This window comes from Trachurus trachurus, assembly GCF_905171665.1.
Source record: "Trachurus trachurus genome assembly, chromosome: 15".
Classification (NCBI taxonomy): domain Eukaryota; kingdom Metazoa; phylum Chordata; class Actinopteri; order Carangiformes; family Carangidae; genus Trachurus; species Trachurus trachurus.
This window is the reverse complement of record NC_139906.1, coordinates 17,938,816-17,965,459: the sequence shown is the minus strand read 5'-3', so window position 1 is coordinate 17,965,459 and position 26,644 is coordinate 17,938,816. Positions and strand designations below refer to the sequence as shown.

Genomic DNA, 26,644 nt, shown 5'->3' with positions numbered 1-26,644 from the left:
CAGAATACATTCAGGGTGTGGATGAACACATCAAGTACACACAGAAGAACACCCTGTCGCTCTCAGTGAGGGGTCAGTGACTGCTACATGCTCAGTAGGCCCAAATAAAAACAATGAAAATGCGGTTGTACATTCTGTGCTGCTCTTCAGAGCTCTGTCCCCACGGATCACAGGCAGGGCTCTCTGGTGCTGTCTAGGTGAAGACGCTTCACACATACACACAGGCACACACATACAAATTCTCCATTTAACAGGAACAAATTAATAAAACTGATGTGTGTGTGCATTTCATATTGAGTTTCCTGTTCAACTGCTGTGTAGTTACTCCAGACTCAAACACTTCCTCTTTAAACTGTGTTTTTTTTTTTGAGTGAAACCTAAAAATAAACTAGACCGCTGCAGTGGCATCAATGCCTGACATCAAGGTAAAAGTTTATTTTTGTACTCAAACCGCCGGGGTCGTCTAGAAAACGTGAATGACAGTGGCGCTTCAGAACATCCAGTGGGACTACTGAGCTCACACAAGGAGAAACGTCTAAAAACAGGATGTTGGATGGCCGACTAAAAAATCACTGTTTTTGATTTATTTTGGAAAAAAAAAAATCCCAACAGTTCAACTGTTACAGTGATAGCGCAGAAACAAAACAATACAATTAGTTTAAAAAAATGCAAACTAGAAAAAAAATATACTTTTTTTCCTTTTTGCTAAAAAACAATAACAGAAAACGAACAGACCACAAAACGTACTTTAGAGCTTCAAAAAAAAATTGTCTGTCTTGTTTCTAATAACCTGGATTTTAAGTGTTAAGAAAACTATGCAGCTTACAGTAAGAAAACAAATCCTTTGGCATTGTTCACTGTGACAGTTCAACAAAAAGAACTCAAAACACACATTAAAAACATCTGAACTTCTATGTTACTGTCACTCATACTGCCACTGTCAAGTGAAAACCTCATCTCTGTTACCAACCTTCCTGCAGTCAACAAAAAAAAGACTTTTTTACTGACAATCATACTTTTTTTTTCAAATTACACAATTGCCCTTGAAACTGTGTCATTTGCCTCAGAGTCGTAACACTTTAAATCTAAAAGACCTTTTAGTTTTTCAAGTATAAACATCAACGGACAGCAGTGAGTAGGTGTCACCTTTGAATTTGTAGATCCACAGTTAAGAACAGTGTTATTACCAGAAGTAAACATGAAGAGAGGAGAGCTCGTCGTCAGCTCACACTTTAGTGTCAAACTCAGTGAATAAAGCTCACAGCTGAGTGTTGTCCATAAAACAAATTATTACTGTATATACAATAGACAATAAGAAAATCTCACTGACAAAAAAATGAATGAAAAGTAAAATATCCTCTAGGAGATAATATCTGAATGTCATAATTTGCCTTTAGAAAATAGAAAAAATTTCCATGCAAAAAATATATACCTGGGATTTGGATAAACTCTTGTAACACAACATACCAAAAATATATATTAAAAAGTTACAGATAAAGGGAACTGGAGAGCAAAGCTGAATTCACTCCGATAAATGAAACCTGATCGGTACCAAATCAAATGGTCCTGGTACACACACACACACACACACACACACCCAAGACTACAGTGGAGAATAAATCAAAATCACCTGCAGTTTCCTCTGTGAAGAAAGTGCACGCTTGCTCCGTGACGAGTGTGCGCACTGCTACTCCTACATGAGGTGTGTGCTGTCTGCGCCAAGTTTTAATGTTGTTTCAGTGTTCGGGTCTGTTCACTGGTACCAGGGGGTCTTGCGCACCCAGCGAAGGGTGCATCCTGCGTCTGTGCGGATCTTGATGGAGGCCGCCTCCGCCTCTCTGACGGTCTCCTTCACCGACTGCATCAGGTTCTGGGCGTTATGGACCAGCATGTCTGTGGCCTGGTCGGGGACACAAGTGAAGCCGTTAATAAATAACAACACAGATGGGATTTATTGGACCGTCAGACAAGTAATTACTGAATTACTCTGAGATGGTTTAGTCCAGCTTCAAGGTCGGACCACTTCAACAAGTCGCAATTTGAATTTGAGGGGTTAATTCAATGAACTTATTGTCTTATTGTGAATTGGAAAATGTGAGCCCTGATTAACCCCGCTTTAATCTTTAATGATGAAAAATGCTGAAAAGTAACCAGTAACTTTATGTAAACACTTGATGGGGGATGGAAAACGTGTAATGTAATGTGTATCTTAAATTAAATACAAGTACCAAAGTACTGAAGTATAGTGCAGAAATAAATGTGTGTTTACATTCCATGACTGTAAGTTATAAATGACACACTTAACCAATATGAATCAGTTTCTGGAACTTATTAACAACTCCTGTTGTCCACCTGGGTCAAGGAAGGAAGGAAGGCAGGAAGGACAAAGGAAAAGAAGGAAGGAAGGAAGGAGGGAAGGAAGGACAAAGAGAAAGATGGTAGGAAAGAAGGAAGGGGAAAAGGAAGGAAAGATGGAGAGAGGGAACAGATTGGGTCAAAAAGGAAGGAAGAAGGATGGAAGGAAGGGGGGGGGTTGTGGAAAGAAGGAAGGGGAAAAGGAAGGAAAGAAAGATGGAGGGAGGGAACAGATTTGTTCAAGGAAGGAAGAAGGGAAAGAAGGAAGGGAAAAGGGAGGAAAGAAAGATGGAGGGTCAATTGGATCAAAAGAGGAAGGAAGGAAGGAAGGAAGGAAGGAAGGAAGGAAGGAAGGAAGGATTTTGGAAAGAAGGAAGGAGAAAGGAAGGATGGAGTAAGGGAACAAATTGGGTCAATTTGACCCAGAAAGACAACAGGAGGGTTAAGTGGATCGGACAAAACTGGTCCACATTAAATACACATTTTCTCAGTGAATCAGTGAAATCTGTTATATTCATTCATTCATATTCATTCACTCTGACGTTGTTGTATCTGTTCCTATATGTTGTGCAGTTTTGTTAGTGAGTTTACCTGCTCTGACTCCTCCTCACTGATGTTTGTTCGTCCCAGCATGGTGGCTTTGACAGTGGAGAGGATCTTCAGCTGAGTGCTGATGGTAGGGATGCGCTCACACACCTTTGGGAGGAGAAAGATGTGTAAAGTAGAAGTCTAGATACTTAAAGAGGACGTTTCAGTCTGTGTCTTTGTGTCCTCACCTGCAGCAGGTTGGTTCTGATGCGTCTGTCAGTGCACTGCTTGGCCACTTCTTTAGCCAGCCTCGTCACCTCGTCCGAGGCCTTGGCGATGTCCTTGGCGCACTGGATCAGCGCTCGCTTGTTCCCGCTTCCTCCGCGCACCAGCCGAGACATTTCCGCCATCAGCAGAGCCATCCGCTTGGCTGCTGCGATGATGTCGTTGCCCTGTGAAGAGGTGGGAGGGATTAGAGGAGGAAGCAGTGAGAGCTGAGAGCAAAGCAGGATACTGGAGAGAAGCATGGCTTCGGACGAGAGGGAGAAATCTACAGAAACATTATTTTCTGAATCATGTTTCCACACATTTTTCTAATGATAATCAAAATGTAGGATTCTGAAAATAGCATAATCAAAATACTAAACTGTGCATGAATCTGAATTTTGAAAAAGCAAACCAAGCACTACATCTAAAAGCGTGTTTAGCATAAAGCTGCATGCGATTACAATACATCCATCGTTTTGGAGGGAAACGGCGTTGAGGTTCTCACTGTGTCTCCAACATCACAGTCAACCTGAGGTTAGTTGATGTTCACAGTGTTGGAGGTGAGTTCAGTTCACACCCTGAGACTAAGAAGCAGAAGCAAGTGATCATATTGGGCCAAGCAAGCAAGTCTAATGTCAGACTACGTCACCCGGAAGTCTTTGGGAAACTGTCATCCTTGGCTTCACAGGTTGACCAGGCAACGAGGGGGGGTGTGTAGCCCCTCCGTTTCACCCACTAAATGGTGAAAACATGTGGGTGAGACTTGTGAAGCCAGTACCAGTTTGTCCATGTGGTGCAACAAACAAACAAACAAACTCGCCATTCAATCAGTTGGCTTTTAGTGCAACCGTAGCAGCATAACCGTGTGTCAACCATCTGAGTGTGATGCCGCAACTGTGAAAACAGCAGCCACAGCTGGATGGCGGTTTCCATGGTAGTGGCAGATGCAGAGCTTCAGTGACTGTGGGCTAATAATCCAGAGAGTGTTTCTTTGTCCTTTTCTTGTGTGTTTGCATGCGTGGATGTGTGTGTGCATGGTGGGGGGCGGGGGGTGTCAAACAGTATTTATGATCGGTAACACTTCACAATAAGGGTCCCTTAATTAACATTAGTTCGTACATTAAAGGGACAACGAGAAGTTTCTCCAGCGGCAGAAAAATTCCGTGACAATAAAAAAGTCTCATATACCCACACTTGTTAATGGGTCCATTTTCGATAAATATAAACTCTGACTTTAAAGGTGTACAGAAAAGAAAATTGAATTTGAGCCCACTTTGGGTGATAAAATTAATGTGATAACTCATTTTTCAGACGTTGTAGGCCAAACTTTGTGCAAAATTCTATTTTTGAGTAAATCCGGGATGAAAGTGTGTATTTTTTTTTTCGCATTGGATAATGCAGGCGCACGGATTATACGTCAGCCTGTACACGATTCACCAGCCACTGATATTGGATCCGTAATCCGTCATTCAACGTCTGAGACACGCACACACACACGGAGCTCGGTCTCGCCCCAAGCTTTGAATATCCCGCCCGCTCGATAACGACCAATCAAATTCGTTTTCCTCACTCGGGTAAACTTGTGTTGCAGCTCGTGACAACTCGGCGCGACAAACAGGACAAACGGCCATTTCTGTACACCTTTAATTCTTGATGAATGAAAACATTTTTGGCAAGACGTCCGTCTTGCGCCGGTCAAATAATTTCACCGTGCGCGCGGAGGCTCATGGTAAATGTAGTGTGAAGACACTTCGCTTTCCAAAACTCCTCGTTGTCCCTTTAATATATAAACTAATGTGTTAATTAATGCTGAGTAATGCATACATAATGATAACTAATTACATTATTCAACTTTTAAATGTATTAACTTTGAACATTAATTAACTGCTTACTAATAGGCTTTCCTAATCCTAAGTAATACATAATAATGATTGTTAATATATCTGTAAACAGTTAATTAATGCTTAATAATGTACTAACTAACGTTAATTAAGGGACCCTTATTGTAAAGTGTTACCTTATGATCCACTACAAATACTGTCTGACCCACATCTGGTTGTGTGTGTGCGCTCATGTGCATATGTGCGTGCGCAGACCTTGCTGGACCACTTGCGCGCCTCCTGGTGGAGAGCCTGGGCAGCTGCCAGAATGGGTTGATTGACAGGCTGGTTGGAGGGCATCATCAGCAGCTCTGGCTCATAGTCATCCTCACCATCAGTAAACTCATCTTCATCATCTACCTCCCTCTCCTCTACTGCCTCCTCATCCTCAGGCTGGGCAGGGCAAGGCAAGGGGTGGTGGGAGGGGGGGGTGGGGAGTGGAGTTGTTGGTGGAGGTTGGAGCAGCAGGGTCGATTGGGATGGGTAGGAAAGGGAGGGAGGCACAGAGGGTCGGAGGAGGAGGAGGAGGAGGGAAAAAAAGGAGGAAAGTGGAAAAGAAGGGGGAGGAGAAAGCCAAGGATGGCGGGAGGGAGGGAAGCATGGGAAAAGGAGCCATTTAGTACAGTATGAGAGGCACTGGATGGAAGAAGAGAGGACAGGAGACTCACAGCAGGGAGGAGGACAGAATGCAAGCATCATGAAAGAGCAGCGAGAGGGGAGGTGAAACTGCACAGGCAGAGATGGTGTTGTGGAGGGGGAAAAAAAGAGGGAAAGAGGAGCTGGTTTGCGTGGGCAGCAGGTGGATGATGTGACTTGAGGCTGTGGCATTTGCACAATCAAATAGAGTCGAACTGTAACCAAAACCAGTGGTTGGCGTCCCTCTGGTGCATATAAGAGTCTAAGGAGAGTGCTGGAGAACATAAGGTGACCCAGTGCAATTATCACTGTGCCTTGTTTCCAAAGACACATCTGATGCAAAGATCATTATATGAGTGTGAGGAAACTAAAGAGGGGGAAACGTTACGAGCTTCACAATGAGAGTGGAGTAAGAAGATATTCCTGGATCGTTGTGGCGGACAATATAACTGTTCCTTTACACAGCTCCTCCACATAGAAACACTTGGACACACATAATGGAAAAAAACACAGACACCAATATACAGATAGAAGTGCAGGAAATCCAAAATCTGCTACAAATATGATGTGCTTGATCTCTAGTTTTGCTGTAGATGAGAGACTTGACCGTCTCTCCATATATATTTCTGATATTTACTGTGTACATGACACATGACAGCTTCCAGTTTCACTCTGAAATTGGAATCGAGTCACATTGATCTACACATTTCAGGATCAAAATGATTTCAGAGGAAAAAAGTAAACTTGATTTCAGGATATTCTCCAAATGTGAGCAGATACTTCCTCATTCGACGACGACAAGTGCATTATGGTCTAACAGAGAAAAAGTAAAATCCTGGGATCATCTTGCCAGCACTTGCCATCTACTTTTTTTTTTTAAACCCAGAACTGTCTGTGACTGATTTTGAAACTGCACATACATCACATTTGATTGGGAGAATGTGCCAGCTGTATATATTCCTGTGTGTTTGTGTGAACTGACCTTGCTGGACCACTTGCGTGCCTCATCGTGCAGCTGCCTGGCTGCCACCATCATGGGCTCACTCAGCACCTCTCCAGCCTTCTGCTCCGGGAACTCCTCGTCCTTTTCCTCCGGAGGTGGGGGCCGAGGAGGGGGCACCTCGCCTTCAGGCAAGGGGGGCTTCGGTGGCGCCTGCTCATCACTGACCTGGAAAAATGACACACACAGATATGACTTACAAATATGTAGATAAAGGCGAATGAGGATATTTGTGGATGGTTATGTTTAAAGCTCCTTGTTGCTGCAAGATTTTCTATTCTCTCCATACCACACCAGAGTCCAAACTCAGTAGTAGGCTCTTCAAATGTATTTCTTATGTATTTATGTGTATAATAGAGAGTGTGTTTGTATGCGTACATGGAGCTGGTCCAGGTCAGGCGGTGGAGGAGGGAAGTCCAGCTCCTGAGGTTGGAAAGCTTCTCTAACTTTCCCGACTGCAGCCAGGATCCTCAGACACGAGTCCAAGTAGGCCTTTTGCAGAGCTGCAGGGAAAAGTGTGTGAACATTTTATCCACTACAATATCCTGAACGCGTGTTATCGTTAGCGTTGTCCTGTACCTTTATCCTGTATGTTTCCGGCCACTGCCTTTGCATCCATCACCATGGGCGAGATGGTGTGTGAGAGGATGTCTGACGCATGTTTCACCGTGTCCCTGAAGCGCGGATCTTCAGAGTTCTCCATTTCCCTCTTAGCCACCAAGAGGACGCGATTAGCTCGTCTTGCTATGCTTGTTGCCCCGGCAACAAGCATCTGGGGCTGAACATTTGCCATGGCAACTCTGCATTTGTCTATGTCTTTCTTTATAGCCTCCTCAGAGGCATCTAACAGAGATTTGGTATCGATGGCCTCGTCCACCAGACCTGAGGACACAGAGAGACACATTATAGCAGCTCTCTAAATCCTCTTTTGTATGTTGTGTGCTGTAACACTGCAACTACCTCAAAATAATAATAATCAAGTAATACAAGAAATGTTGAGAATTTCCTCACCAGTGAGTCTCTCCACGTTGTCGATCCACTGGTTCTTCATGGTGTCAAAGTGCTCGTATGCTGCTTTGTTTCCAGGATTCTTCAACAAGATCCGAGCAGCAGAGGTCACCTGAACAACACACACACACACACACACACACACACACACACACACACACACACACATGTCAGACATACGTGTGTGACTTTCATCAGTGTGTGCAACCATGCAAATACTAAAAACAAATAGGAGCACCTGTGGTGTGAGCTCCCTGGCATGTTTCACAGCTGCGTGGATCCCCTCCACTGTGCCCTTATTGGCTGTGCCCACGGCAGCCGCCTTCTCCGCGGTCGCTCCCAGCCGACCTGCGTGGGCCTCAAAGTTCCCTGCACGTTCTTCGAAAACCTATAAACACATCATTTTTGGGAAGAGTCAGATAAAGCACAACATTTTACTTCCCTCTTCTTATTCATTGACAGACAACATCTGGATAGAGGAGCAGTGTATGTCTGCTACCGACCTCCTGCCTGTTGGGGGCGTCAGGAGGGGCAGTTGCCGCCACAGCCAGCAGTTTGATGGGGGTGGTGGTGTCGCTGAAGACGTCAGATACTTCCTGGGTCATCACCTCCTGCATGTGCTGCCTCAGGTCCTGGTAGGAGCAGAGTGTGTTGTCTTAGTCCACTAGGTGGAGCTCTGCACCAACGCTTTCCACTATCACCACATATGCATGCATCATGTATACAAACCTAAGACTCCATGTTTTCTTTATATGGCTGCACCATATCTTTTTTACATGTGCTGTTTATCATTTTATTGACACTGCCACAAATTTTATGTGATCTGATATATTTGGTGCATTTGGACACTTAATGATCTCGACTGTAACTTATAATAATAACCTTTAAGGGTCTGCACAGTGAAACACTGAACCCTGATTTATTTGTGAACGCATACATGTATGATTGTGGTACCACAGAGCTATACCTTGAGGCTGTCCTGCAGCTGTGCGGCTGTAGCTCGTGCGTGAGGAGCCTCAGCCTCTCCCCTGCCTGCCATGTCTGCCAAAGATGCCATCAGCGCCTCTGTTCGGTCGCAGCGTCCAATCATATCCTGCCGATAGGGGCCTAACAAGCCTCCTGCCAGCCTCCTCCCTTCTCCAACCATCCCTCTGATCGCTGCCTGGCCTGGAGAGAGAAATGCATCAGAGTCAAGAATATATCACATCTGGATGCCTGATATTTCTTCGTGGTTCAATAACAACCCAGGTGCAACAATTACAGGTCCTTATTTAGACATTTGACATTTTTCTTGGTAATAAGATAAGATAAGATAATCCGTTATTCCGCCCATGATGGAGAAATGATGTGGTAAAATAAAAAATAGGAAGGAAACAGGTGACTAACGACTGTGGTTTTTAATGTCTTTTTTTGAAATTTCTACGTTGCTGTATTGTGTCGCACATGCTGAGCTCATGTTTCATGTTTCCAGGAAGTAACTGTGTGATTAATATCTGTTGTGTTGGGTTACATCTTCTGAGAAAGCACGTAGCAGACAGGTACCTGTGTTCCACTGTAGCCTCTCACACTCTGCTCCCATAGGGAAGCATGGGAGGGAAAATAGGAGACACACAAAAGACAGGGCTATAGCAACAACAGACAACAAAGCAGTAAATATAATGCAACGCGCAATGACTAAGTAAGTGTGATTAACGCAAGAGATGCATCACCGTGGGCATTTAAGGAAATGGCATCATTCACACGTTTGGTTATTTCTGTGGCACATGCAGAGATGTTTCCAGACTGAACGATGTCCTAATGCACCACAAACACCTTACATCCTTCACACAGGTGCTGCTATTACCACTTCCCCCGCACCCATCCATCAACCACATACAAGGAGGCTGACAAAAGGCGTAGAAGGTCAGCGCTCCCATTTTTAAAACCAAACTACTACATCATCCATCGCTGCAGCTGTCATCCATCCTCTCTCACCTACTCCTCTGTCGTCCACTCCGGGGTTGTTCACCCAGCGGAGGGCCTGCTCCATCTTGCCCTCCAAGGTGATGGCGGGTTTGGCTGGTCTCATGTTGGCCACGGCCCGGTTGGTTTTGGACTGCAGGGTGAGCAGCGCCGCCCCAATCTGCTTGGCCAGTGCACGGGCCTCTGGGCTGTCACCTTTACCCCTGAGACAGTGACAGACAGAGAGATGATTAGAGGAAAAAACAAAAAGGCCAAAGTTTAGAAATAAGCTGTTAAACCCAAAATATGTCTAGTCTGCACCACACCACTGTTATTCACCATCTATAAAGGGAAATACCACCACCAAAGGCTGATGCCACTTCTCCATCTGCTCTTGTCAACATTCATCCTAATCCTGTGTTACCATTAAATGAAGATAAATGCTTGTGTTACAGGCTTTACTGGGAGCATGTGTTTTCTACAAGTAATTTAATACTGACCTAATGCCAGACAAATCAAATAATATTTATATCATGTACATTATTTGAAAGATTAATAAAGGTTGTATTTATCTCAGTTATCATGAGATCATTCAGGGCTGACATGTGTACAGAGCCTCATATTATGACAGTACAATCTGTTCCAGATCAGAAAATACTTGATAATCCCCTAAATCTTCTGGTGCAATTTGCAGAGTCTCTTTTAAAGATTAAATCCATAGTTTTGTGTGGATCTTGACAACAGCTTGATCATTTGGTTCACTCTGTCGTGTTTATCTGCGGCTTCCTTTTATGGTCAGACGATGCACTGGAGGTGCGGTAGGCTACAGACGACATATTCGTTAACGATGACTCATTGTGGCATGATTCATTAAACTGTTGCACTGTTTGGTAAACTTACTGCTCTAAACACAACCTGAAGTTTGCTTGAAATACAAAATTCTGTGGCTTGAACTTTAGGATGATTAATATTTTACTTTACGTAGGCTGACTGGCCCACCACAATACGGTAAATCCCCATTTCACCAACACCATATTGAGTTACAACAGTTTGAAACCTTATGGCAGGACTGATGCCCAAGGTTGACAGGCAACAACATATTTTCCAGGCAGGTATAATATGCCAGCTATTGGTGGCATGAGGTTGCAGTTTGCGCCTAGAAAAAGAGGGTCTAAGAGTTACTCAAAGTAATCACAAAAACATTGTTAGTCATGCATCATGTGTCAGAAAAAGGAAAGCGTACTGTCTGCGTAGTTCCACCAGTCTGGCGGTGAGTCCTGCGATCTCACTTATAGAGCGCAGTATGTCATCCCTCTCTTTGGGGTCCTCACACAGGTCGGCAATGCGTTTGGCCTCCGCTAATAACGCCCTGATGATCTCCTCCCCCTCGGGACCACCGTGAGGATCAGCCAGCCAGGCCTACAGAACATACATGAATGACTGTAGTTCCCCTCCCATAAAACATGCAACATACGTATATCTGTGCAAAAAAACATGACAAGATTGCTTTGGCCATGTGAAAAGGTCACTTCACGGGAGACAGAAATAGGACAAATACATTGCCGAGAGGAGGTAAGGTTCACTGGGGACAGGGTTAACATGGATTACTGTGTTGTTGTTGTTTTATCTGACCTGTGCAGCGTCCAGCCTCCTGGAAATGGCCTGCTTGGCATTGATTAAAGCCTCCAGTCTGCGGGCAGCGCTGTCCACTTTGCCAAATAACAAGTCTAAGCCCTGTGAGCACTGGCTTGCACGCTGCACACAACCCGGCGTCGTGCCCTGGCCTCTGCCACAAAAGAAAAACATGCACATGGTGACAAAGTACTTAACATAAAGAAAATAGTTTAGGTTTCACCCTCTCATACAAGACACACTACCTGGCTCTCAGATCTGCAATCTGGTCAGTCATTTGTCCCAGAGCCTTGGTGGTTGCCAATATGTCTTTCCTCTCCCTCCCAGCACACAGTTCTCCCACCTTACCAGCTTCATCCAGTATCACATGCAGGGCAACCTCCCCGGGGTCTCCTGAAGATGACACGCACAATAAGATGACAATGTGGAATAAGATCTAAAGAGCTGAAGACATGGTAAAAAAAAAAAAAAAAAAAACACTGTTACAGGTACCTGGCTGTCCATGAGGATCTTTGAGCCAGCTTTTAGCCTGGGCCATCTTTGACTCAATCAAAGCCAGAGATCTCTTCAAAGCCTCCATGTCCTGAGGTAAAGAGAAAACACAGCATTGTGTATAGCTTTGTCCAAACAGCAGTGGGTGTTCAATAAGAAGGTACCACTTCACATTATGGAAAAACGATAACAATTCATTGCTATTCTAACAATAATATGCTAAAGTAAACAGAGAGAAATTAAAGAGAGAAGCCAATAGAGTACACAAAACACCAAAACAACAGATGTGTCAGTTTGAAACTTGATGTTTTCCCACGTGTAGATGGTATTGACTTATCCGTGCTGTTTATCTGAATATGTAAGATGAGTTTACACAATTAATACTTTTTAGTTTCGATCTTTTTGTTGACAGTACTTGAAAAAGAAATGTCACCTCTTTCCTTTAAAGGATCCCAGAAATGTATATTTTAATCACTGGTTTACTTAAAGTTATAGCAGCAAATGTGCAAACTATTTAGAAAGTTTATACTCTTTATTAGCCATTGATAAATGATTACTATGTTAGAACCATTGCAGCCAAATGTATAAACTTATTTGTGGGCTCTATACTATTCATTAGTCTTTATTATTGAACTGTGGGGTAGTAATGAATTATTAATTTACCATGAATAGAGTCATTAGTAATAACACAAGCCTTTATGCTGCAAAATGTAATAGCTTTCATAAATTCTGTATTGCCAAGCTATCTAACTGATATTTTGTAATTAATAATTACTTGTGATGAAGGGGGAAGATAGGAGTGCTAATCTCACATCTAAAGTGCTTAATACCAGGTGGAGCAAAAAACAAAAAATACTTTCCAGCTGAAAGGAGAATGAACCACTTAGGTGAACGTGTTCAATACAGCTTCAATACAGCCCATCTATTATGAATGTGTCTGGACACCAACCAGTTTATTTCTATAATTCATGACCTGAGCAGAGGACAGTCATTGTGTGCCAGTGGCTCCCCCCCCACACACACACTGACAATAAATTATTGTAACAGCTCACACACGAACTATGAGGTATTTCCACAGCAAACACACACGCAGAAGACAGACAGGAAGTTCAGTGTCTGAGGTGGCTGTGTGCAGAGAAACATGCAGGGTTACCGGTTAGACTAGTAGATCAGATAAAGATCCCATTGCACAATCTCTAATTTATCTGTCCAAAATGATCTCCAAGTGATGATACTCTGCCCAAAACAGTGTCTTATTGTGCTATTGAAAGCTTAATCGCACAGTAAACATGAGCAGTACGAGAAAAAAAACATGACTGAAAATTCTGAAGCAGGTATTGATTAAAAAAAAGGAAGTTATAAAGCTTAAAACGTAAAGAACTGCCATCTGCTTCATGCCATTTGACTAAAATCGCTATAGAGACAAACATAATGCACACATATTACTGTAATACAGTGATGACGCATGTGTACTGCACATCATCAGAGACCAGTGCGGATTTAAACGCATGAAATACTTACTGTCAAACACCATTATGACATATATACATACACATATATTAGAATATAGATATGTATATATATATATTTATATATATATATATATATTTGGTGTGAGCATGGAGACATTTTCCTTCTCTCTCTCTCACACACACATACACAGTGGCATGCTGAAAACTGCAGAGGGGGAGAGAAACAGGCTTACCTTCTACAGGGAGGAAAAGAATGGAGGAGGAAGGTAAAGAAAGAAAAGAAAAAGAAAAACCAGGAGTTATACTACCGAGCAAAATGAAAAGTGGAGACAAAGTAAAGAGTGAGACTTTTGAAGATGCTCTCTACAGCACAGAGATGTGTGGTTAGAGTGTGTGTCCGTGTGTGTGTGTGTGTAGGTGTGTGTGTGTGTGTGTGAACAGGCAAACCAAAGCAAAAGTGAGTGCATAGGGAGTTGGGTGGCTGAGTTCACATGTGCAGCACATATCGTACCTTATTGGCCCATGCATCTTCATCCCAGGTCGTGAGCTGTAAGACTCTTATAATCTCGTGGATTTCAGTGCTCATCTTTTCATAGGTAAACTTTCTGTTCCTCTCCGCCTCTTCAACACCGGCACCTCGGCCGCTCTTGGTTGCCACAAAAATCTTTATAGCTAAGGGGAAAAAAACATGAGTATTTATGATTACAGTTGTAAAATTGTCACAAAAAATATATAACTGTTCATTAAAGCTACTATTTATTTGAAATTCTGCCCACTTAGCAGTACAAAAAAAACAAAAAAAAACCTTTTAAAGGATCCCTGAAGAAAAAATAAGCAGCACCGTATTTCACCATCATTTTCAACAAACAAAAAACTGCCACCAGAATAATAACTCTTCTAGTTGTAAAGCTGTATTTTGTGGCCACTGGGGGGCAGCAGATGCGACATGTTGTAAGTTCATTTTGTTATTTGCTTATTTATAAATGCAGCACATATAAAGCAACATTAGATTTCATTTATAGTCAGGTTTCTTGTTACTTGCTGAAATTAGATTAGATTAGATCCAACCTCTCTTTTAGCTCTGTTTTTGGTCTCAACATGCCCCAAGAGGGAAACATCTGGATGTTTGGCTGCTAAATGCTTCACTATAGTCGCCATTTAATTGTTAATTTTCGTCTTCCTAGTGTTGGCCATGTAAAGCACAGAGTCTTTCCACTGAAAACATCTAAACCAAGCCATAAGAGAGAATCAACGTTGTGGACAAAGAGCAATAATGAGCTGAAAGATGCTAAAAAAAATTCTGTTAAGACAACTATTGAACCAAGTGTTAATTATCTATGGGACTGATTGTTTTTTAACAGTAGTAATCATGTGATACACTGTCAACATAACGTTTTGGATTACAGTCACTTTAAGGTGCAAAATGGCTTGTAATCCAAATTTTTCTGAGATTACACCCTAATTAAACTTTCACATGTGAATGTAGAACTTGAAGCCGTGACAGTGTTTCTGCTCTTTGCTGGTACAGAAGACAGTATGTGAGGCGCTAGTGGGCGACATACAGTATGTGTGTGTAGTCTGACATCCCCAGCACCTAATGACTGTAATTATCAGTGTTGCTATAACAACTGTTGGGTGCTCAGTGACCTGCACAGTCATTTGCCCACACACACTCACACATACATAATACAGTCACACATACAGTACATACCTGATATAAGAACAGGCAGCAGCTCTTTGACGGTGTTCATGGAGTTGACGAGCATCTGTCTGTGTTCTTGGTGCGTCAGCTCCTGCTGCCTCTCCTCGATCATCTTTGACATTTTGGTCATCCCTGAGGAGAGAGAGCAAAATGACGGAGATGTTATTGTGCTGTGAAAACTGGAGGCGACCAAAATCAAACCAAAACGCATGCGAGAAATGGTAATGAGCTCGTGTTTGGCGTCAGCATTACAACGGCGACTGTGCTTGAGCAATCAGAGGCTGAGGCCACCTCTCAGTGTTTTCACCAAATGGGTACCTCCAACACATCCAAACACCATTACCTCATGAACCACTGATCTCGTACAATGACGGCATCAGCAAAGTGTGAGAAAGCCTTGGCATCAGATTTCCTCCGGCTCATTATGCCACAGTGCACGGACAACACAATTGACCTTTTACCTCTGATGATAAATAGACTGTTTATGCTCCAGTGAAAAGACTCTGATCTGTAAATCACAGCATCTTAGCGTCAGAGGAGCAGTTGGTGGGTAATTAAGTTTTTCACATGACAGCTGGATCTTTAACCCAGAGAAGAGTCAGAAATAGAGCTTGATTCTACATTTTATGTCTTAGTGGAGTTTCTAAGAAAACACCAAAGCTAGAAAGCATGATGCATTCGCATTGACCTTTTTTACTTAATTATTCACAGAATTATGACATCAAGCCCAGTGTCACTAGAACAGGACTGCAACAGACAATGGGCTCTATGCACAGCTCCAGCACTTCCTGAATTTAAGGCAGGTCCTTCATTTCCTGTCTTACATTATTGGACACACTGATTAATCCAGGTGTGTCTGAGTAGTCACAATGGTCAGACACACCTGGATTAATCAGTTTGTCCAATAATGTAAGACAGGAAATGAAGGACCTGCCTTAAATTCAGGAAGTGCTGGAGCTGTGCATAGAGCCCATTATTTTTCTATTTATCAATAAATCTGCTGTTTATTTTCTTGAAAATTCCCTTCACAGAGTCCGAAACAACTAAGTCCAAAATTGAACACAGAGACCAAAACTAATATTTCCTTTGCCGTCATATAAAACAAGGAAAAGTTTAAATCATCACTGATTTATTAACCGAGAGTGCAGCTCTAAACTGGAACTCAATGACCCTGCAGCGACCGGTTGTGCTTCCTTAAAATATATAATTTTCATTGCAGAGTTATTCTAATAGCCAAAGATTTTGATACATATCCCTTTATGTAGAGGGCCAGTCCAACATCCCCAGATTGCCTCTGGCTGAGGGCCTTTGTTACACGCTCCCGTATAAAAGCCCATAAAGGGGCGTCGAGTGGCGCAGGTGGTTAAGCAGGCGCCCCATGTATAGAGGCCACAGTCCTCGCTGCAGGCGATCGCATCGGGCAGCTCTATCCTGCATGTCATTCCCATTCTCTCTGCCTCCCCATTTCCTGTCTCTCTCAACTGTTCTATCTAATAAAGGCATGAAAAGCCAAAAAAAATACTTTAAAAAGCCCATAAAAAGGATCTTTGAATGAATTTTGTCAGTGTAAATGTTTAAAATGTGTACGATTAAATAAATTCTGAATGTGAGCTCGTCCACTTGCACTGTTTGATTCTCACTTTCAGTTAATCAACACGTGTGTGTCGTCCTCACCAAGTGTCACCTTTAAATTGGCTTAAACAAAAAAAGGATCCTGCTGACCTGGTCCTAGGTTCTTGGTGTAAGTGATGAGGTCCTCCATGGTCTCCACCACTTCAGCCACAGCCAGATACTCCAGGATACCTTTACACACTCTGATTATCTTGCGCACCTACAACACAACACATAATAACATAATGACATGAACACAACTGGATGAAATCATAAGTACAGACAAAACAAAGGGCTGATAATGGTGATCGGAGACAAACGTCTTCACAAAATTCAATGTGTGCATTAGCTTTTTTTAGACGGCATTGAAGTTGCCCCGTTGTTTGTGTGGTGTCTTTGTGTGTGTGTCTTTGTGTGTGTGTGTGTGTGTGTACAGTCTTGTGATGTACATCTTGTGACTGCGAGAAGTTGCTCTTTTAAAAATGAGGCTACTGATGAGATGTGGTGAGCTTCATCACGTGCCCAATGTGATTCCACTTATGAGGCTGCCCTCACACACACACACACACACACACACACACACACACATAACACACACACCACGCAACCTTGTACATACTATATCCTCACATACACACATATAGCATATACACAGAGTCAGCCGCACACATATCCTGAGTTACGACAGAGGGAAGTCATTTGATCTCAGTGATTAGATCTGGCTGCATTCGAGACTTGCTTGAAGCCGAGTTCCTCCTTCCTCTGTGTGGCTATATAAAGCTTTATTTCACTGAAAGATACCGCACCGCTGAAGTAAAAGCTGTTCTCAGGATACACACACACATGGGGATAAAAAGGCAAACACACACACACACACGCACACACACCTCCGCCTCATCAAAGGTAAGGAGCAGGTCGGATGTTCCTGACAGTATCCCTCTGGATCCGTCAATCAGGTAATCTCGTGCAGGAACAGAGTACGGATCTGCCTTCAGCATCTGAGCGGCTTGGACGAGCTTAGAGCTCGAGTTCTCCACCCTGAAAAAACACAACACAGACGCTTAACAACAACAGGGATTTATCACCTTCGTAGATGAGATAGAAAACCAAAACGAGGCGGTTAGAGGGGGGGTGATCTGGGATTCATAACATGTTGTGGTTCTGTAGTTTTCACATTTCTGACTAACAATGTGAGACCAATGAAAGTTCTCATGTTTCATTTTCTGTCTTGAATCGTGTGCTCCTTGGTGGTCGGTGATTAGCTCAGCCTGAAGGAGGTGATGGATTTTAGGAGCACATGAATAAAGCCAAGTCCCTCCTCTTTCTGACCCCCATTGGTCAGGGTATCGATGGCTGCTGGTTCATCTATATTTAGTCAGGTTCACATTCCCACATGCCCCCTCCTAAGCCCTGTGAGTGAGATTTATGGTGTAGTGCCCCGTGTATGTGTGAGTGAGCAGTTAGAGAGCACTGTATAGGTCTGACTGAGGTCTGGGCCTTTTTCTTGAAACTAAAAACACTCATTTGGATTTGGGGTAAATAAGCTAAATTTAGGAGAAAATGAACAGATAATACTGCGATGAATGTGTGGGAAAAGCTCTGATAAGTAAGCGTAAGTGTACGGGCCAGAAAATACGGCCTAATGTCTAAAGTCCTGTGATGGCTGAGTAGCAAGCTCTCAGCCGGCACCCAAGAGTTCATGTCAGCTCTCTGGATGCAAGCTGGAAAACAACAAACAGCTTCTCAGCGGCCTGGATGCTGGAGCTGGACAGCCTCGGCCTCAGAAGTGGCTCTTTGTTGCAGCTGGGAACGGAGCCACATTTCCTGACATTAAATCGCCTGGAATCCTCCTTTTTAACAAGTTCTCTGTCTGCTCGGATAAAGTGGATCATTTCCATATTTTGTCACTCAGTTTTTTTCCGTGAGTGACAGTGGGGGCGACAGCGGGACAAAGGAACAAGAGAGCTTCTTTTTCTTCTAAAGTGTGCGCAGCGCCTCAGACGAACACTTACTTAATGAACGCAGGAGGCATGTCTCTCTTCATCACCTGGTCTTCGGTCGTTTGAACCGTCTCCTTCCCCACCTGTGACACACACACACACACACACACAAACAAACAATCACACACACCTTCATTTTATTATCATTAGCTGCAGCAAGAGAGGAAATAGTATTCAAGTAAGCACTATTAATAGTCTGCAGGGTGAACGGGTGTGTATCAATTCACACCTATTTCAACCATGCATGCATGTCATATTTTTCAAGCTTTGGGGGGAAGCAGCTCAGCTCAGCACAGCTCAGGGTCTGGTGGACTTGGCTGACGGTTGGTCCATGGGAGGGCAGGTCAAGGAAAGACGATTATTTTGCTCTAAACTGATCCACATGACAATATCATCAGTGCAGTGTAAACAATACGGAAAATAACCTTTCAGCTTTCTCTCTTATGGCACAAGCAGAGCTTGATAGTAATAAGTGACTTTTCTACCAGAGTTTGTTGATTTTGTGACTCTGTACGTGCTTCACATTGTTTTCCTTCTTTCCTGATTGAGACTCAAACTGAAACTGTGACTTTTAATGTGTGCTTTTGATACACTAAGGACATTGATTTAAAGCAGAAGTGAGTGATATATTTGTGTTAATATAAGTCTTAAATAGTTATATCTTCCGACAGCAATCACTTACATAGAGTGTTTGGACTGAAACACGGGTCTCTCAGTCACTCTGCTCTGCTCTGAGCCCAGGAGAAAACTTTTCTTGTATCCCACAGTTTTTATCCAATGAGGAGAGAGAACGGCATGCAGGGCTGTAGGGACGTAGGGACGAGGACTGTTATGGTGCGTTCAAGGAAACTCGTATTTTTCCGACCGTGAAGTGGTACCAGTTCGATCTGGTACGAGTTCACGGGTCGGAAGTTACGAGTGGACGTTATAGTGACTTTCACCGGTAAAACAGGTCGGAAAAACAGGAGTGGGTTGCCTGAAACGCTACAAAGTCGTAAGTTGTGACTTGAAGCTGTAATTTACGATTTCAAAAGCCTGCCTGGAACGCAGCATTAGCGAAAACGACCGGACCACTCACTTCTGCTTTAACTTTTATATAGCTTTGATTGTGTGTAATAATACATTTTTCAAACACCTTATGAAAGAAATGTGTTTTTAGAAGTGAGTTAAAAGAAGATACTGATTTTGAAAATCTGTGTTCATCAAAAAGGCTGTGAAGTTGCAGTGCCCTAACAGCAAAACCTCTGTTGCCTTTTTGCCAAACATCTTGACTTGGGAGCTCCCGACAACACTTATGGGGTGATAAGGGGCTATTCATCCAGAAATCTAATCTGAGACTAGACCATGAAGTGCTTTAAAAGTCATAAGGAGAATTTCAAAATCGATTGTGTAATGGACTAGAGGCCAATGTAAAGACAGTAGGAGGGCGGAAATATGGTTTCTCTCTGGTTTTTAATTTTTTTATTAGTTGTCCCTCTGCTGTATTCTGTACTATTTAAAGTCTATGACTTATATTGTGATTTATTACAATAGTTAGGACCCCACAGTAATCTAATAGTGAGGGAATGAAAGTATGTTTGATGGTTTCTGCGTCTCAGAAGCTCAGACATGAACAGATCTTAGCACTGTGTACTATCATCATGATGTGAAGCTCAGCGTTAAGGCTGAAATCAACTGAGATATGGTCGACCAGACACTCTTTCATAATGGACAAGCTACTAGGGTTTTCATGCTTTACTGGGACACACAGGTCTGTATATCATCAGTATAGGTATATTAGTTCATGCCCATGGTACATCATCCCACCTAGAGGGAGTATACAATGACAAAAAGAGATGGTCCTACAAGGGTGCCCTGGGGAACGCCAAAACTAATTCTAAGGGGTGAAACTTAGTCACCAATAGAAATACAATATGTGTGGTTGAACTAATGGACGTGAACCACTTCAGCCCTGTCCCAGATAAACCACCCCACTACCAGAACCGGTAATAGGTTACCGGTAAGTGTGGCACTTGAGGCTTGGCTGTGGGGCGTTGGACTCAGGCCACCCATCAGACCACACTTACACCACACTTCAACTCTCAGCACAAATATGAATAACAAAAGCAAAAGAAAAAACTAAAATGAACTGGGAAACAAACAAAACAAGCGACCACACATACTGTGACTATTTCAGTTCAGTGAACAGGAACAGGGTGGGCAGGGGGATCAGAACAGAGCACAACTACCTGCATTTATAGACCGCCCACATGCAATGATTGGTAAGTGGATAGTGAAGAAACCATAATGTTTTTCTCTCTGTAAGTAAGTATACTCAGAGTGCCTCCTCTTCATCATGCTGCAAATGTCTCATGTCACCAAACAAATTTGGACCACAACAGGAAATTCCCCCGGGTCCAACAGTGTCTCAGATTCTGAGTTACTTTCTCCTGTTAGGAAGATGGATTGCTTGCATGCAGTGATGCTGAGATTCCAGCAAGGTCTACTGCAAATTTGAAATTTTATAAATAGCTCACAAACAGACACGAAAGTGCAGTGAGCAAAATCACACACATACACCTAAAACACAGCAGGATGCATCCTCTGCTTCCTCTAGACTGATGCAGCAGCTGCCTGAAAAACCATGACACAGCCCCTAACACACACAAGCATCCACCTACACACACACACACACACACCCACACACACACACACACACACACATGTGAGATGCAATTACAGCGAGATGATGACATCAGTCTCTTGCTGCATCGATGAAAGTCTGTTAATAGACTTTCTGGCTCCAGAGACTTAGAATGTCTCCATCACACAACACTTTCACCTACACAGCGAGATCCATTTATGCTGCTACACACTTTTCTTCTCATCACACACTGTGGCCAGTAAGAGCTAAAACATCAAACAAGGAAACCGACTTTCACCAATATTATTCTGCTCTTTTACATCAATAATTAATGTAATTGCAGAGGCTGCATTTTATTTAAGAAATCATCAGGGTTTTCATCTTTGTGGAACTAATGCAACACAAAATAACTCTGACTTTAAGGTTTCCAGTGAAGCTGAAGTTTTTAATTATGGGTTTCTATATCAGACAGCAACACGACAACCTCCACTTTAAGAAATAGGCAGCATGAAAAGATATGAAGAGAATATATGTCATTACCTGATCATTTTTATCCTCTTAATATCATATGATAGATGTGATACTCTCTGTAAACTAAAATTATAATCTACATAGCCATTTGTCCTTTCAATTTTATTCACTATGTAGTTATTATTGTATATCTGTCAGTGCTTACTCTGTCCATGTGAAACACTGTAATGAATATTCATAAACTCTGCAAAGGTCTTAAGGGAGATGATTAAAATATATGAGGGCCTCAGTGAGTCGTTCTGAATTTCCTTCTTTATTTAAAAGCAGCAAGAGAGTCACATCTGTGAAATGTGAGGAATGCAGCTCTACAAGTCGAGCGCAGGTTTGGGAAACTCTCGGTACACCTGCAGCCACAGTCACATCAGGTCACTGATCAAAGACTTTTCCCGTAAGCAGCAACACTTGGCATTGATTATACAATGCATAATTGATGCAGAGTTAAGTGGTTTGCTGTGCACGCTGATGGTGCGGTGAGTATGTGGTTGAATAGCCACGGAAAGCACGGAAACAGACAGCTGTCAATAGCTGACACAAAACAGTTAGCCTGGTCCTATCTGAGATCCACAGGCATCAGCTGTTACTGTCTTGTCATGAACATAACATTGAATGTGACAGTCCAGGCAGTTCAATCAAAGAACGATGGGAAACGTCTATGCCTGCAAATTATGATGACTAACTCCTCTATCAGGTAATGTCTAAGTTTCAAAGACAATGACTACACAACAACTGCGGTATAAAGCTATAGCTGCATGCCATCCCTCCTCTGTATTGCCTTATTTCCTCTCACCTTTCCACTCCTCCCACCCTGAAAACACTTCAAAAAATCACAACAATCCTTTGATGTTTTTTTTCTTATTTTAATCAATGACTCAATTGAAATGCATCCAACTAGGACCAGAGCCTAAAGTCTCAGTATCACATTTGCCAATATCCGAGAAAAAAATGCAAATGCGCCCATATGTGGTACTGTACTGAAAGCACATGTCAATTAATGAACCACGAGTGCCTGAAAACACAATCATTGATATAATCCTGCTATATAATACAAACCAGGATTAGATTTAAGACATTGATGTAATCCTGCTATATAATACAAGCCAGGATTAGATTTAAGACGTTTAAAATGTGTGGGGAGAGATGGAGCTGGAGACAAGGACTCATCGTAGGTCTGAAGAGATGGCTCATATTTACATGGTCGAGCTGAGGAGAGCTGGTGTGTGTACAGTATATCTGAGGGAGGTACAGGGTGGGGATGAGGGTGGGGTAGACTCAGACTGGGAGGCTAGTTGGCAGTCTGTCAAAAGATCTAGTCAGAAGATGCCAGAGACACTTTCCCCCCCTTGCGGGATGCCGGCATCTGACTGTAAGTGGCTATTTCTCCTCCCCATGGCGCTCCTGTTCTCTGCTCATTCTGCATCACGCTGTTAGACAATTTTAGTCTCACTTCTCACATCCCTCCTCTCTCTCTCTCTTTCTGCTCCGTTCTGTCAGAGTGTAGTTACTTCACTCAACGGTAAATCTATTTATTCCTTGCCCTCCTCCCCCCTCCCCATCTCCCTCTCCCAGACGTGCTCAGATTCTATGTTGACTCCTTCAGGAGCACATTACTTCTCAAACACCACCGAGGCGGCTCTGTCATCAGCACAACTTGAGCGAGCTCGCACTTTCAACCAAGCAGCATCTTTCAGATCTTTCGTTGAATCGGCGTCAGCCCACGCACGGCCCTCTGACGGATTGAGACTGACACCATCTTGCGTGTGTGTGTTTCTAAGTGTCTCAGTGACCTAGATTTTAAGTACCCCCTGCTGTCAGCCCACCCTGGACGGGGGGTTAACAGTGTAATTGTATCAGTGTGCAGTGGGACTCTTGTGGTGATTGTGGCATGTTGCTGTATATCGCATCATGTCTTAGCACAAACTGAATCAGCTTTCTAAAATAAAGTGTATGTGCTCAGAAATATCTGTATAGATTTCAGTGTTATGTGTCCATTGCATCCAATTAAGTTTGTCTACCCGGCAACCAGCCGCTGCTGATTTTACAAGCTCTGTTCTCAAGCACCTTTTGTTCTCTCTTTCAACACCTTCTTTTCACCCACTTATTAACTCTTCGCCCCTCTATCAGTGAACTACACAACTACCAGCCATCCCATCTCCAGCTGCATATTTAGGCATTTAGTTGGTGTCTTTATCCAGTACTCTATAAGAGCTTCAAAAATACACCTGGGATTTTAACTTCTTTTTTTATTGCATCCTACTTTTCCTTTCATTTGTTATTCCTGTCCTTCATTCCTATGTTTCCTCTGTTCAACACCTTCCACTGTCACTGGCCCTCTGCCCTTATCTCTTCCTGTAGCCTCGCATTTCCATCATCTGAGACCAGCGACAGTACCCGAGGCTGCTATTAGCCCCCTTCTGCTCTCTGTCTGGATGGATCAACTGAATGGATCAACAAGGACGAGAAGAGAGGGAGAGAGTGAGAGCGAGAGAGAGAGAAAGAGAGGGATGGATTCGTGTGCCCGGTAGCAATGGGATATCAAGGGCTAAGTGAAGCTGGTGGATGATATCGCATAAAAAGGAGATTTTTCATCAAGACAGGCCTCGGTGTTTGGATCCAGGCTGAAGGGACCTTTTAATAATCAGTTAATGAGACATTTATCTGAATGATCTTGTGGGCCCGTGCACAGAAAAGCAGCAGCGTAGTCAAGGCCGTTCAACTACTGACAGGAGAGCAATTTAAATGAACAACAATCACTACAAGTTATTTCAAAGAAGCAATTCACACAATACACCTTATAATACTAGTCTACTGAGTTAGATTTGATCTTGTGTCACATGTGGGACGATAGAGCACTTTAATTCTGAACAAATTAAGAACCATATTTGAACAATATGAATCCAGCTAAATGTTGATGTAAATGACTGTCTAATTTCAGAATCTTTGTGCCTGCATAGTGTAAAATAGGTCAAATCAATCAATTTACTCCCATATTCCCTGAATAACACCAGACGTAAAAATTCCAAGCTTGTTTTCTGAATAGTAATTTGTGGCCAGCTGTTTCAGCTGCCAGATACAGAAAATGCACAAACACAAAACATGATCAAAGTCATTCAAAAGTGAGAGCGTAGTAAACTAGCACATGTTAAATTCTTGACCAAACATGAGCATGCACTGCTCCTCCCAGACTCTGCCACAGCCCCACAGTGAGTGTGTCCTTGCACAAATTGACTTGAAACCAGTTTGTTTTCTCTTTATCAGGTTCCATGATCAAAATGTAAAACGACTGAATGTTTCCTCCTGTCTGTGGCTGACTTCTCCTGAGTGAGTGAGGCCCCTGCATCGATAACAACGACTCCGGATCAGCATTAATGGTGTGGCCTGTATTGATTTTTCCACTCTGTCTGACCGAGACTCTCCTCCCCTCTGTACAAAATGACCATTTAGACTATATGACAGAAGAGGAAATGGACAGAGAGGAGGTGAAACTGACGGCCACAGTGGAGGAGTAAGAGATGCTGGGAAAGGAGGGAGGAAAGTATAGATGAAGGGAAGTGTAGTGTGGGAGTGTGATAAATGACCTGAGTGTGAACTGCATCTGCTCTCTGTGGAGGTTATTACAATGAATGGGTTTATTATAGACACTGTTAAATAAACTGCACAGTGCACACTCTGACTCAGTTGAGTGAAGCTGGGAGGAAATAAAGCTACAGTCCACCTCTCTCTTTAGCACAAGTGACATTTACTGATCACACAGTGAGTGACAGAGAGAGAGAGAGAGAGAGACGCATCCTGTTAATTCAATCAGCACTCGTTTCTTCCGCCCCACAAACTTCATTGAGCTCAGCAGTCATCTGATTATCAATAGGGCAGAGTTTGACAATGTTGTTGTGTGAACACACACACACAAAACTACTGCAGGAGCTCGTGAAACACGCATGAGCGTCAGCTGGGCTGTAGCTATGGCAGTTTTATATGATTTTAATGGCGAGCAGAGATCAAGGTGGTTTTGCCATTAAATGTATCTGGGAGCCACACAGAGAGGGAAGATGAATATCCCTGAATGCAGTGCGAAGGACAGTTTGATGAGCTGCTTTTGAATTATTTTATGTCCCCGGGAAAATTGAGGCCACGGTGTCAGAACTGTCACTGCACCGTGCAGCTTATGTGGAAGTTTGGGGGTGATAAATGCCACTGGATGCAGGGACTTTGTGGTTTGCTTTGACGCCCTGGTTCAAACTCCGGACTCACCCGCACAAGGTTGCTGACTGCCGCCTGCACCGCGGCCACCGGCACCGTCAGATCCGGGATGGCTTTACCGTCCACCTCCCCCTCCTCGTGCATGATGACCAGGTGGGAGATCTGCTGGGCCACCGGCTCCAGGATACTCTCGATTGTCTTGGTGTGAAACACCGGCATCGTGAACGACTTTTACCGCAGCCCCGACAGACGAAAAAGCGGCTGGTCGCTCCAGCACTCAAGATCCCCCCCTTCTCTCCTCTCCTCTTCTCTCCTCTTCTCTCCTCTCCTTCCCTCTCCTCACCGACAGGAGGACAAATCCCGAGTTGGCAAATCCGAGCCCCTGAGATGAAACCCTCATGCGTCTCCCCTCCCGGCGTGCACCCGTCTCCTCCGCTCAGCACCTCAGTAAAGGCTGGGCTCCGACGGTCGGTGTGCTCCGGTGGGAGCGACCCAAATCGTGACAGAAGGAATCACCGCCCTCCGCCCAATCACAGCGAAGGAATACAGCTGCCAAGCGGGTTGGTGTTGGTGCGCACTGACGCTTTCCCTGCACGCACACGCACGCACACACAAACACACAAACACACACACACACACATTGCAAAGGAGAGCTCTTCCCAAATTACGTCATGCAAGCGAGTGGCCCAAAAAAGGAAAGTGTTGGGGTAACTTAATGGGAAGAGATCGTAATTTCAGGACATGGGAGGAGAGGTATTTGGAAACGAGGGGT

General features: G+C 43.4%; 1 protein-coding gene across 1 annotated transcript; it reads right to left on the bottom strand.

Annotated features, from left to right (window-relative positions):
- Positions 1–285: 285 nt before the first annotated feature.
- Positions 286–26,403, bottom strand: LOC310998623 (vinculin-like). Its single transcript, XM_083988766.1, has 22 exons — positions 25,924–26,403; positions 18,537–18,607; positions 17,412–17,562; positions 16,636–16,744; positions 14,923–15,045; positions 13,723–13,883; positions 11,740–11,830; positions 11,493–11,640; positions 11,248–11,401; positions 10,859–11,034; positions 9,649–9,839; positions 8,642–8,841; positions 8,178–8,306; positions 7,913–8,062; positions 7,678–7,786; positions 7,246–7,548; positions 7,045–7,169; positions 6,649–6,834; positions 5,247–5,423; positions 3,132–3,335; positions 2,947–3,051; positions 286–1,900 (listed from the first exon to the last, which is right to left on the bottom strand). Exons 1-22 carry the CDS (start codon positions 26,089–26,091, stop codon positions 1,754–1,756), a joined length of 3,378 nt encoding a protein of 1,125 aa, XP_083844892.1. The 5' UTR covers positions 26,092–26,403; the 3' UTR covers positions 286–1,753.
- Positions 26,404–26,644: the final 241 nt, after the last annotated feature.